The sequence below is a fragment of the Prenolepis imparis genome, unplaced genomic scaffold (assembly GCF_030444845.1).
Source record: "Prenolepis imparis isolate NDT839.2.m4 unplaced genomic scaffold, iyPreImpa1.0 SCAF_9, whole genome shotgun sequence".
In the NCBI taxonomy this organism is placed as follows: domain Eukaryota; kingdom Metazoa; phylum Arthropoda; class Insecta; order Hymenoptera; family Formicidae; genus Prenolepis; species Prenolepis imparis.
Window position 1 is genome coordinate 6,450,880 of NW_028141167.1, and position 14,792 is coordinate 6,465,671.

The window sequence follows — 14,792 nt, forward strand, 5'->3', positions numbered from 1 at the left end:
ATATCCTTGTGCAGAATATTGCAGTTCTTGGAAAACCATTTATACATACATATTCCATTTAATCGCATTGATAAGTATTAAGATGAGGGAGTAGGAGCTGCTATACATTATACTAATTATAATCACTCACCATCGAGTAGGAATCCATAACGAGCCTCGTCAAGGTGTTGCCCGCCTGCGGATGGAGGCCGCTTCCTCCGTGTCTCGTTATTCTCTCGACAGGCTGATCGGTTGATCAGCGCGTGCACTCTTTCGAAGGATGCTGAACTCGGTCCATCCGACGCCTCGAACACGAATTATTCGTTGCGCTCGAATCGCGCGTGTCGTTCACACCCTCTTCGATAGTCGTCGATACATTAAATTCGATAGCGCGTCGTCGAATTGTGTATACACTTTGCACCTTCGCGCTTCTACACTTCTCTCCAAGCGACGTGATATTTCCGGAAGTGATTTTTCCTTGAGGACGACGAGATTTTCACTTTGTGACGCGGATCGGAAGGAGAGCGCGCGTATTTTTAAAAACGCGCTCGAACGAATCTCGAGCGGCGCGATAGTATCGCTAACGCGTGTTTTCGAAAATGCGCTCGACTGCAGGACAAAGACGAGAGAAGGAGAGAGTCGATGTATTTTCGTATTCACAAAGATGCGGGGATCGACGGGATCGATATACGACGACCGCGGGACGACGACGACGTATCTCGATGCGCGTGCGAGCGAGAGGAGAACCTGGAGAACGCAGGTTAAACCCGCGGCCGATCCGTCGCGCTGGCGCGTTTCGAGCCGACTAGTCATCGTGCGCCTTCGTCAGCGTTCGGCGCTACTCGTTCGCGCCGCGTCTCGTTCGGTCCAGTGCGCGGGCGGATGCGGCCGACCACAAATCGGGGAGAGATGTGTTTTCGTCGAAAGAGTCGAGTCCGTCAACGTGTGCGATACGATTGATGCTGATCTCTGTCGTTTTACAGTTTGCTTCAATTTTTTATATCACTTTTAATACGTTTGTACACATGACATTTTTGACAGATATTCTATACGCTCGCTTATAAATATATATAAGTTGATCGCTTGAAAAATGACTTAGATCAACTTAAGTTTTTGCACAAAAAATTAAATTAAAGATTCAACTGTGTGTTCGAGTTATTAAACATTATGCTAATCAGCTATTATATTTTTTAATATACACGTTCCTATTTTACTGAGTAGCAAAAATTTAATAACTTGAATCATATAGTTCAATCTTCAATTTTTTGTGCAAAAACACAAGTCGACTTAAGTCGTTTTTCGAGCGAACGACTCATATATTATATATATAAATAAGATGCAACTTACGTAATATAAATCGTACTCATATACGAAGAAAAAAAAGTGCTACTTGAGTATAAAAGATTTTTCCATTATTATCGATATATTTATAAGTATGGATAATTATAAGTTGCATCTTATTTATCTCTTTGTGTATATTTCTTTGTATATTGCTGAATTTGAATACATTTTTCGCGAATCGTCTAATATAAGTCTTTAATATAATGTTTAATAATAAAAATAATAATATACACTTTGAATAAACATAGCTTTATAGTATATTAATTTTTTAACATTGGGGAATTTAAACTTTGCTCCGAGAAAATTAACTCTTCAAGTGGTATCTTCGAATAAATTGAAAGAATTACATACTCTGTCCGGTCTATAAGAACTGTTACTAAGATATAAGCTGCAGCATTTTACGCAACTTTTTGCGGGCTATTAGCGGCCGTTGCATTCGTCCGGAGAACCGGACGCGTTTCGCAAAGCTGTCCGATAATGAGTCAATCGACGTGCCGCTGGTCGTCGTCGGTTATCCGTGGATCGTTCAATACGCAGCATAAATCAGCAAAGCCGCAATTATATCATTCGAATGTAGCAACAACGCGTAACAACGATCGTTCATACTGTGGCTTCCTAACACACAACCTACTTTCGATTCACAGATAATAATGTATAGTCAAATGTATATGATTGATTGCAACAGAATTATTATGCACCGCGCCTAGTTTAGTTGTCAAATTGTTCATCTGTTCTGATCCCAGAGTCCCTTCTCCTTGAGATATTAAAGATTTCTCGTAAAGAGTCACATTCGATATGAACAACAATATATAATTAGAGGAAGAAGGGGAGATAGCACTCAAAAAGAATTAATTATGTTTCATTCAAAGTATAAGTGAACTGTTTTTTCTTTACAGAGAGAATAAAAGTTTGCTGGTTTTTATTTATAATAAATTTATCTATATTTATTTCTTCTTTTCTCCTCTTGTTCTTCCTACGTATTCTTTACGTCAAATCTGTATGAGATCAGATCAGGATAACTTTTTGAAGAAATATGATAATCTTCGTTTTTTATTACGAATTACAGAGAAATGCGATTATAGAGAAATCTTCGGAGCACTTCCGGACGCATTAACGTCGGTCGCAGACGCAATAATTATGCATCCGGATAGCCAGCAGTCACGGTTCACGATAATGGAACTCGTCGATCGCTTACGCCGAAACGATCAATTTAAGATAAAATAAGTGCGGGTTGCAATTCCGTTCGAGGAGGAAATGCGCCCACGTAGTCGCAACCAAAGAAGGCCACAAGTTGAAATATAATTTTGTCCCGTCTGCGGAATATGTTCAGAATTCTTGTTTGACGCCCGCGTGCGTACAGGAATTAAATGCATACTGCATGCATTAATTCCACGGAGTGTCAGCTGACATAGCGTGTTTTATATCGTCGTAACGAAAAAATAAAGCGTCGATGAACCGATTGCAAAGTCCTCCTCCTCTCTCGGTTACAATCAATTGCAATTTTACGGTCGGTGAACCGGTTTTTGCTGTCGCGAAAAATGGCAAGTGAGATCCGATGAAAACCCGTTGAAATATTCTATAGAACGAGCGATAGCGATTCTACGATATATGCGCGAGCACATATATGCAATTTGCAATCCTTCGTGCACGTAGACGCAGACATGCGATAGCAATCGAGAATTCGCGAAACCAGAGACAAATTTGATCGTTGCTGAAAGTCTACGCTGACGCGCACGCACGCGCCATTAAATTGTTACACAACGATCTCATTTCTGTAAGTAGACGACTGTTGTAGACCGTCCTAATACAGGATAGAGTCTATCGTTTTCCTTAGAAGGCGCATTCACTCGTCTTAGGAAAACGATCGCGTACATTCACTACGATATTATATTTCGTATGCAATTACGATTCAAACGTTGGTGACAAAACTCGCGGCGTGTAACGCACTCGGTCGTTTCTCTATGATCGTAAGAGATACGCTTGTACCATATTTAGCGTACGCAAGCTGTAACGCAAGCGTATCATAAACGCGACATGCACGCGTCTCTTAACGTGTCCACGGTATGAGATAAATTTATAATTTTATTGTATACACACAGCACGCAATCCACTTTCGTGTTCTTATCGTTACGCAATGTATTTGCTCCCACACTTGTTCCATTAAGAGTGACATTTCTATTTGCAGGACTACAAAGAATATATTTTCGATTTAGCATAAAGAAATCTTAAAATTATTTAAATTTATTTCAATGCGTAAAAGAAATTCCAAGTTATTCATTATTCCCGGCATTATGATGACTGATATACTTCTTAGTCAGTAAATAGTTTTTATGAATTTTTATCAGAAATTATAATAATAATTTCTGCAAAGTATAGAAATGACACACTTTATGGAACAAGTGCGGCAGCAAATACATTGCGTAACGATAAGAACACGAAATTATAATAATAATTAAAATGCTAAACATATACTCTTTATACTTTGACAATAATGTAATTGATAATTTTTATTTTAGAAGTGAAAATAGAAATTGGGTCAAATTTAATTATAAAAAAAACACGTGACGTTAAAAATTGACATGATATGATGACACTTTTCTTGATACACATTTTCGCTAGGGAAAGATCTCAAACTTTATTAAAGAGTTGTGACATTCTGTATATCTGTGCGGAATTCTCATTTTTGGAATGCGAACTCTCTCGTGAATCATTAAAATGTCGAGAATCGCTTGACAAAAGTCGATGCTGATCGTTTTAAATCGAGTATACGAGCATGCTTAAGTGTGCAGAAACAAGTCGACGGAGTCTGGTGCAGCCGAGCACCAGGAGGAGACCGCGTGGGACCTGTTGGCCCCGCCCTTTGCCGACCAGATGTCATTACTCATTACGCACGCTGCGTCGCCACGCATTCCTCCTTCTCGATTAAAGGGCCGCAGAAAATCATCCGCAACTAGACGACTCTCCGACTCTCCCGACTCTCGCCCTCTCCCGTCTGCGAGGCAATTTCTCGCGAATGCAACGGAATGAGAAAATAAACGTCTGTTGGAGGAGAACGTATTCCATGTGGTCGTTCTTGAAATAGAAAAAAAAGACTTGCGAGTGTAACACGTTTCGACGATAAAATTACTCCGTCAAGCTGGTTTTAAATTTGTAAAAGATTTCGAGAGAAAATTATGGAAATAGCGAACGCGCGCTTGTCGGTCGAAAGCGAATTCTTGCTTAGAAAGGATTACTTACTACATACTTGACTACAGTAGAAAAGCAAATAACGGTACGATTCCAATAATTTTGACATTGCGGTTTAATAATTGTTCCTAACTATTTTCGGAGGAAAAAAAACGTAACATACAAAAAGATCTCAAATTGTGAGGAAGAGATTTTTACCTTTGTTTTGAATAAAATTACTAATGTTGAGAATATACTCTTCGATAATTATATCTCGCATCTCATTGTAAGTATCGGTAATAAAAATCTGTCAATAACAGTTGGCGAACGAGAACATGACGTGTATAGAGACCACGTGAGAGATGTAATAGAGCGAGGATCAATTTCTCTCATTACTATCAACGTTGGTTAACGGTAAACATAGTTAAACTAAACGTCGTTCATCGTGTCGCGACGCGAGAAATTCCATCGAGATCCAGGAGAGGTTTTCTACGCATGAATGTGATAGCTCCGGTGAAATCTACGAAGGTTTATACCACATGTAAAATGAAATAATAATAATGCGCAAGCGACACAATAATAATTCATTACGCTTTTCCCTCTTTCTTCCCATTCTCGTGCTGATGCACATCCGATGCACGCATATGCACCTGTCAGCTCACTCAGAGCGAGTCAGATTATTCGCATAAGTACCGCGGATACACGAGTCACACCTGTTATGAGTTTTAATGCACCGGGTGCTCTTTTCGTTCGAGATGACTTCCTTTTTGCCCGTTATGCATCCGCGTAAAATCGTCGCGATACCATCGACTGAAAAAGTGACCGCCGATGCAATCACGATCTGGATGCGATGCGATAGGATTCATTGCAGCCTTGCGTTGCAGGAAGAGAAATACGTCACTGACAACGGGTTTGGAGAGAAGTTTAAAACACGACGCGTGGGCGAGAGAAGAAGCCGTTTCTAGCCGGTTGTTCGAAGATTTGACACGCTTAAGAGGATCGGGAGAAAGCGACGAAAACGTATTTGAGAGGGCCCGACATAAAAACAAATTATAAGTGGTCGAAAGGAAAAGTTTCACTAAGCAGATTGCTTTTCTCTAAAATATTATAAAACAAATATTATTTTTTTAAATACATACTACTTCTAAAAAAAAAAAAAAAAAAAACAAATATGTACGCATTTTGCACATGATAAAAATTATTCTTTACAAAAATATATAATATTATTTTCGTACAAAGAGAGAGAGAGAGAGAGAAAGAGAATCTTTTTTATTTTTTTTGTTTTTATATATGGATAAAATATATACTTTTATTTACTTATGAAGACATTTATAAGAATTCATAATCTATTACTGATTTTCACTCTGGCATGATACGGAGCAGTTGCATCTGTATCTTATGGATACAAATCACGACCCGTTCCAACTATTCCAAGCGATTCGCGCATAAGCCCGTGCCTGTGCAACGATATAAGTTCCACGCATTACGGCTGCACTTGCAACCTGGGAGGCCCACCAGATAATGCGAAAAGAGAACCGAGAGAAGTAGATAGAGGTAGATAGGTAACGATCGTGTGGATCGCGGAGGCAAGCTTGGATTATATCGCGTGCATTGCATTTTAGCCGCGTTAGATTTCTTGCCGGTCTGCAAACAGAAACATATACCCTTTTTTTTCCATGTGATAATAATCTCGATTTTTCTTTTAACTATTAACTCTCTCAGATAGTGATATTTGGTTTGCGAAATCAAAAATTAATTTTTGTAATTTTTTTTTGTTTTTATGTTTTACGCGCTATGATTTTCATGTATTTTTTTTTGTTTCTTTTGTTTTTTTTTTTAACATTTGTTCCTTCTTCTAAAATTTTGAATCGAATTTATCCTCACGAATCCTTATGAACATAATAAAAACGAGAACGAAAAGATTTGACTTGCAAAATCAATGTCAGCAATGGTATAATCTCTAATCACGTCATTATTATTAAATGAATGAATTGATTCATGCGATTACAAAACAGGTAAATAAGAATTCATTATGAAAGATTGAAACGTACACGAAAACGTGTCAGTATTCTCTATAGCGATGATGATTGGGGATAACGAACAAATTATAGCTTGTCAGTTAAAAACAGACATCAGTTCATAACTAATGAATAAAAATAACACATCATATCAATTGTTAATATTTCCAATAATTTAATTTTAGAATTAATTTTTATTTTTGAATTTTAATATAGTCTCTTTCCTTCTACTTTGCAAATTTTCTCTCTCTCTCTCTCTCTCTTTCTCTCTCTCTCTCTTTATACATATATAAATATAATTTTAAAAGATAATAATAGGTATTTATAATCCGAAAACTGAAAACTATTATTGCCCTAAAGTCCTAACACTTTTCACATTATTACATTCTCAAAAAAAAAGTAATCAAAAACGATCATAAAATCACAGTGCTAAAGTTAATGAAATCGCTTCAATTTCCGCTGATATAAATAAATAACTCAGATAATAATTTAACCAAATTTCCTATGAAAAATAAAGTCCGATCAACTTCACGAGCGCGAATAAATGAAAATAACTTGTCTGTTTAAAAATGTGACACATACCTGTCACGAGGCTGATCATTTATAAATAGCACATAGCGGTACCACACTCATATATTAACATTCTTTTGTATCTCCTTACAATGTAACATAAACGCAAATGTCTTGCGTCTCGAGAGAATCTTCATTCGACGCCCACGTTTATACCGGCAATGGGTTAAACCATGGGCATGTATTTTCTAGAATATCTAATCTTGTAAATCACACGTCGAATTTATTCGACGCTTGCGTAAACTTAATCAGTCATTTCGTGCCGCTCGAGAAATACAGAGATTGTAAATCGTAAGTACCGCAAATTGAACTAATACCAAAACGATTCAGGTACTTCGATTTAAATTAGACACCGGCAGATCCAATGAGTAATTTTACAAATATTTAGAGTATAAAAACTAAAATTTTGAACGTTCTATAATCCGCAACGTAAATTAATACATGATTCTATATATATAATAATCTAATACATCCTGATAATGTGATAGTTTGGGCATCTGTAAGATTTGACATGTGTAAAAATTATATATGAAATAAACAATATTATATATATATAAAACAATATTACATATACATATATAATAAAACAATTCTTGCAATATTAAATTAAATTTGCTAATAAAACGTAATTTTAAATTTTTTAATCAACAACATGGTGCATGAATATCTTAATACGTTTTCAATGTGCGTGCAATTTTAGATGTTACAACATTTTTCTGATGACAAATATTCAAAGTCGACACTATGTCGCCGCGGACCCTATGCGGCGCACTCTTATTTTATGAATATTGAATAAAAGAATTTGTACGCTGGTGTCTGCTTGGTACCAAAATATTCTGCAGACAATGTACAATTGAAATATGCACCAAATGAATTTTTGGCTCGCCTTTAAATATTAAATGTCGACAATATGTCGCCGCGGACCCTATGCGGCGCATAATTATTTTATGTATATTGAATAAAAGAATTTGTACGCTGGTGTCTGTTTGGTATCAAAATATTCTGCAGACAATGTACAATTGAAATATGCACCAAATGAATTTTTGGCTCGTTTTAAATATTAAATGTCGACAATATGTCGCCGCGGACTCTATACGACGCATACTTATTTTATGTATATTGAATAAAATCATTTGTACGCTGGTGTCTGCTTGGTACCAAAATATTCTGCAGACAATGTACAATTGAAATATGCACCAAATGAATTTTTGGCTCGCCTTTAAATATTAAATGTCGACAATATGTCGCCGCGGACCCTATGCGGCGCATACTTATTTTATGTATATTGAATAAAAGAATTTGTACGCTGATGTCTGCTTGGTACCAAAATATTCCACAGACAATGTACAAGTGAAATATGCACCAAATAAATTTTTGGCTCGCCTTTAAATATTAAATGTCGACAATATGTCGCCGCGAACCCTATGCGGCGCATAATTATTTTATGTATATTGAATAAAAGAATTTGTACGCTGGTGTCTGCTTGGTACCAAAATATTCTGCAGACAATGTACAATTGAAATATGCACCAAATAAATTTTTGGCTCGTTTTAAAATATTAAAACTCGACACTATGTCGTCGCGGACCTTATGCGGCGCATTATTATATTATATATAATTAATAAAAGAATTTGTACTCTGGTGTCTGCATGGTACCAAAATATTCTGCAAACAATGTACTATTGAAATATACAAGAGATGAATTTTTGGCTCGTATTAAAATATTAAAAATCGGCATTGTGTCCCCGCGGACCCTATGGGCGCATTTTTATTTTACGTATATTACTATATATTTAGAAAAGCCAAAAATTCATTGTTTGGATATTTTAATAGTATATTGTAAAAAGATTATTTTTATACTAAACAGATACGAGCCTACAAATTCTTTTATTTAATATGCATAATTAATGCATGCGCAGTATAGGGTCCGCGGCAATAAAGTATCGATTTTTTATATTTTAAGGCGAGCCAAAAATTCATCTTTTGTATATTTCATCAGTACATTGATTGCAGAATATTTTCATGCCAAGCAGACACCAGCGTACAAATTCTTTTATTTAATATACATAATAAAAGAATGCGCCGCATGGCGTTCGCTTCAACATAGGCCCATATTCTAGATCTTCTTTTAGCGATAAAAGAAGATCCAGTATATGGGCCAAAGTGTTGACATTTAACATTTTAAAACAAGCCAAAATTATTAAAATAATAATATATTTTAAATAATATGTTATAATACCTTATTTGCGATTAATATTCTTTGACAGAAATCAGCTGATAACTGTCAAAAATTTCAATTGTGTTTAAAGAATTATAACATATTATTATTTTAATTTTTATAAAATATAATTAATTTAAAATTTAATTCGCAAATTAACGTTTTAATCAGCTGATGTATGTCAAAAAGTATTAATAAAACGATAATTAACTAAGTAAATTTTAAAATAATAATATATTAAAAATATTAAAATAATATGTTGTAAATAATATGTTATAATGCCGTATCTGCGATTAATATTCTGGGTCAAAAATCAGCTGCTAACTGTCAAAAATTTCAATCGTGTTTAAAGAATTATAACATATAAATTAAATCATATATTATTATTTTAATTTTTATAACATATTATTAGTTAGAAATTTTATTAGTAAATTAACGTTTTATAAATATTTTTGACAGAAATCAGCTGATTGAAGCGTTAATTTGCTAATTAAGTTTTAAATAATAATATGTTATAAACATTAAAATAGTAATATGTTGTAAATAATATGTTATAATGTCTTATCTGCGATTAATATTTTTTGACAGAAATCAGCTGATAATTGTCAAAAATATTGATAAAATATACAAAATTTTGACATATTATTTAAAACATATTATTATTTTAATTTTTATAACATATTATAATTTTAAAATTTAATTAGCAAATTAAAGTTTTAATCAGCTGATGTATGTCGAAAAATAATTATAAAGCGTTAATTTGCAATTAAATTTTAAAATAATAATAAGTTATACAATTGTAAAATAGTAATATGTTGGAAATAATAATTATAATGCCTTGTCTGCGATTAATATTTTTTGACAAAAATCAGCTGATAGCTGTCCAAAATATTAATCGAGTTTAAAGAATTATAACATATGATTTAGAACATATTATTTTAATTTTTATAACATATTATTATTTTAAAAATTAATTAGCAAATTAACTTTTTAATCATCAGATTTCTGACAAAAATATTAATAAAGTGTTAATTTGTTAATTAAATTTTAAAATAATAAAATTTACAAAAATTAAAATAATAATGTTTTAAATATGTCATAATTTTTTAAACTTGATTAATATTTTTGACAGTTACTTATCAGCTGACTTCTGTAAAAAAATATTAACATGCCTTTTTTAGAAAGGAATATTATAATTTTTTTCAACTCGATCGAAATAAACAATTTCTCACTCACCGATACGTGCAATAGCAGAGTTGTAGTATACAGCACACACATTGATCTGAAAACAAAATATTCAAATTATGTATATACATGTGTGTGTGTGTGTGTGTGGGAGGGTGGCGGGGGTGTGTATGTGTGTGTACAGGTGTTTTCGAAAGTCTGAAACGGTTGAATATTTCAATACAGTTTAGAAAAAAATATTTTTAGATATTTTGTATACCTCACAGTTGCCCCGCTGTTGCCCGATGCCTCCCCGGGCCTCCTCCTCCTCTCTTGGTCCATGGTAGCACTCACGACACTCGCGAAAACACGAATAATTACAATCGCGCGACACTTTACACGGCACTTCCGACACGCGAAACTTTACACGGCACTCCCGACGCGACGCGTGAATTACACGCGTATTTCGCGTACATTGCACAATGAGAAGAAACGATTCGAAAGCTATAATCGCACGAATCAACGTCCATTCGACACTCGAGAATCTCGCAGTCAAGCGCGCAGCTTATCAGTAATGCTATCTGTAACAAATAAAATACAAATATAGAGAGATACTTAAACAAATATAACAAAAATTATGTGTTTCCTAAAAGAAATGTTATTATATTTTTTATTATATTTAGATTCTGAAAGACGACGCGAATGTCGATCCGTGAAAATGCGTTAACTATCACGCGCGATACTTTTATTAACAACGACGCGATTTCTTATCCGCGAAAGTGCATTAATTTAATATGCGCGATATTTTAACGGCGTTCCCGAATTTTACAATCAACGCCCGTTTTACGCGAGAATCACACATGGATTTAACAAATCGGGATAACATACGAACGTATGTCTTAGTCAGTCGTGGAGAGCCTAAACTCAAAACCACGAGACTCGAGAACGTTGCATCATAATATAAAAATATTTATATCAGATAAAATTAATTTCATAAAAATGTGATATTATGTTGTAAATAATATGTCATAATATTTTAAACTCGAATATTTTATGACAGAAATCAGCTGATAACTGTTAAAAAGAATTATGACATTATTTAAAACACATATTATTATTTTAATTTTTATAACATATTATTAGTTTAAAATTTAAATAAATCGTTAATTTGGTAATTAAATTTTAAAATAATAATAGGTTATAAAAATTAATAGTGTAATATATGTTGTAAATAATATGTTATAATGCCTTAGCTGCGATTAATATTTTTTGACAAAAATCAGCTGGATAACTGTCAAAAAATATTATTCGAGTTTAAAATATTATAACATATTATTTATAACATTATTATTTTAATTTTTATAACATATTTTTATTTTAAAATTTAATTAGCAAATTAACGTTTTAATCAGCTGATTTCTGTCAAAAGATATTAATCAAGTTTATACAAACTTTATATTATTTTTTTTTTTTTTTTTTTAACATAATCGAAGAATGGCGCGCAAGATAATGCAAGATTCTGTTAGATATCATTAAAGAAGTTAAAAGCTAAATTAGATTTAATATTAAATAAAACGCTTTCTCAAAAATTGCCATATATTCAAAAATATTTTTCTAATTTATATTAAATTATTTTATATTTTTTTTTAAATAAAATTTTTATATTAATCTTATTTGCATAACAATGCTAATCATCTATTTACCATCAGATATTTTAAAAGAAAAATATATGCATATATGAATAGAATTTCATTAGAAAACGATAAAAATACGATTGCCACATAATTTGGCGAATTGATATTTGGTGATAAATTTGTTATTCAAATATTTATACACTTAATATATACATATAAAAATATACATATAAAATTGATAAATAATATAATTTTTGTATATGTTCCTTTTTTATTATGACAATATATAATTTATTTTATCCATATTAATTTAATGAACTTAAGAAACAAGAATAAGTAGAATAAATTTAATCAACAAGAATAATTAATTAATTAATTAATTAATGATATATGATATCTAATAAAATTAATTTATTCATATATCGAGAGAAGGAATATTGTGATGTATTTTGAAATCTCTTACTAATTTAAATGTTAAGTTTTAAATTATATTTTAAATGTCTCCTAAAAATACTCCTCAACTCCCAGAAAACATAAATACTTTATATTTATAGCCAACTAAATAGGCCGTTGTAGGTTTTTGCAACAAAAGATTTTGAGAATATCAATATTTATTACTCACCGGCTCACCGGTGCTAAATTTTTGCAAATCTTGTCTATGAATTTCGGAGATGACCATTAAGTTTCCAAATTGTCAACTCATGTATCTATAAGAAAAAAATATAAGTTATAATATAAAAATTAGAGCACAAAAATTCCAAAAAATAGAATCAAAAATGTCAATCAAAATGGATTTATTTAATAAATTATATCAATAAATTACTTAGGCTAATCAAATCCAGTTTCAAAAATCTTTAAAAAATTATTACATAAATAAATATATAATAATCGCATCAAGACCGCGATCGTATGAATTAAAACAATAGACATTGTGATAAATATCACACTCCACTAAAATTACAGTGTCTTGAATTATTTGATTAATCAGGATAAAAAAAACGAGGATTTTTTTCTTTTAATTGATCAATTAAATGCTTTGAAGCATTTATAATTTTAGACAGAGTGCACTCATATCGTTCGCTGTTTCAACGCGCTGTGTAATCGCGATTTTTAAGAAAATTAGACTTTTCTACATTTCGCGAATAATTAAAAAGAAAAAAAATACTCACGAGGATGTTTTATCAATCTGAAACAACTTGTTTTATGGTCCGATTTTTCTGTATTTATTTTATTTCCGATATGCGCACACACTTCACGTTACTCTTGCAATTGCGAGACGCTTATCTTAGTACATATATATACTCGCTACCGGTAGTGAATTATATTGTTGCGTCGACAAATGAATACGCTATAAATTGTTAAATAATTTTACATTTTCTCATAAACAATGTTATTACGAATAATCTGTTTTCTGTTTGGCTCATCGATTATTTCTTTGTCGGCTAATAACTTATGTATTATTATAGTAACAATCGATTCTTAAGCAGAACTTTCGAGCAAAATTTTAATAAAAAACAACACGTAGATATAATAATAAATGCGATATAATTCATACATATATAAATCTATATGTAAACTCGCCTCTAAATGTACAAGCACTGAGAGGCTCTATAATGACTCGATTATCTTTACCGAAAATTACTTGATTTTTGTCACTTGAAATTTCGGTCTAATATACAATGAAATTACGAAATAATCTCACAATTTATTCAAAAGACGATACTATTGCGAATAATTGCGTTAATTTGGTTCGATTATATCTCTTTGTCGGCGTACCTGAATGGATTATTATCGGAGCTCGAAGTTTCTACGTGGCCATGGCAGTCCCGCGCGAAAAAGGAACATCAAGTTGCTGCAGAAGCGCGCGTAACAAGCAGGGTGCGCAATCGATTCTTAAGCAGGATTTTTAAGTAAAATTTCGATAAAAACGGCATGTAGACATTAGATATAATAAACTCGATTATAAATCTATATAAATTCGATGATTCTAAATATGCAGCACTTGGAAGGATAGGAGGAAAGGATCTAATGGCTCGATTATTGTTACCGAAAAATTCGCTCAATTTTTGTCACTTGAAATTTCGCTCTAATACGCAATAAAATTACGAAATAATCTCACAATTGATTCAGAAGACAATGCTATTGCGAATAATCGCGTCAATTTGGTTCGATTATCTCTTTGTCGGCTTACCTGAACGGATTATTATCGGAGCTCGAAATTTCTGCTTCTTCACGATATGGCGGTTTCGCGCGAAAGAGAAACAGGAAGTTGTTGCAAAAGCGCGCATAGCATGTTCGACCAATCAGAATAAAGACGCCAAAACTTCCTGCATTCTGATTGGTTAAACGAACCAAGTATTTGTAGCGTTAAGTGGAATCGATTTTGCACAATCAATTTTCAAGCAAAGTAATTTTCGATCGAAACGGCACGTATATAGATATTATAGACATATATAGTAAATTTGATTATAAATCTAATATATACATAAGGACAAGAGAAAAATGTTTTTCTGTCCCGATTAAAAAAAAAATCGATCTGAAGCAGGAGGAAAATGTATCTTTCTTCTGATTGGTCGATCAAAATATTGTTCGATACACTTGTCACGTCGAGTACAGCGCTCTATGTTACTAGATTTTTTCAATGATCGATTAATCGCGAAAGACTGATAATTTCTAATTAGACAGTTGGCATCACTGCGACTT

At 32.8% G+C, this 14,792-nt stretch overlaps 2 protein-coding genes across 2 annotated transcripts in view; one reads left to right on the forward strand and one right to left on the reverse strand.

The window, feature by feature from the left end:
- Positions 1-661, reverse strand: part of LOC145941196 (uncharacterized) — a 24,469-nt gene extending 23,808 nt beyond the window's left edge. The window contains exon 1 of the mRNA XM_083047143.1: positions 131-661. The gene's annotated coding sequence lies outside the window, so the exon portion shown is untranslated. The remainder of the gene's footprint in view (positions 1-130) is intronic.
- Positions 260-5,551, forward strand: LOC145941204 (uncharacterized). The gene is made up of 2 exons (XM_083047161.1): positions 260-961; positions 2,387-5,551. Exons 1-2 carry the CDS (start codon positions 260-262, stop codon positions 2,432-2,434), a joined length of 750 nt encoding a protein of 249 aa, XP_082903287.1. The 3' UTR covers positions 2,435-5,551.
- The last annotated feature ends 9,241 nt before the right edge of the window (positions 5,552-14,792 follow it).

Bases quoted from the DNA above. Each gene is read 5' to 3' on its own strand.
- LOC145941204 (XM_083047161.1), top strand. From the start codon at position 260: ATGCTGAACTCGGTCCATCCGACGCCTCGAACACGAATTATTCGTTGC. The intron at 962-2,386 runs GTTTGCTTCAAT...TACGAATTACAG, and splicing joins CTGATCTCTGTCGTTTTACA to AGAAATGCGATTATAGAGAA.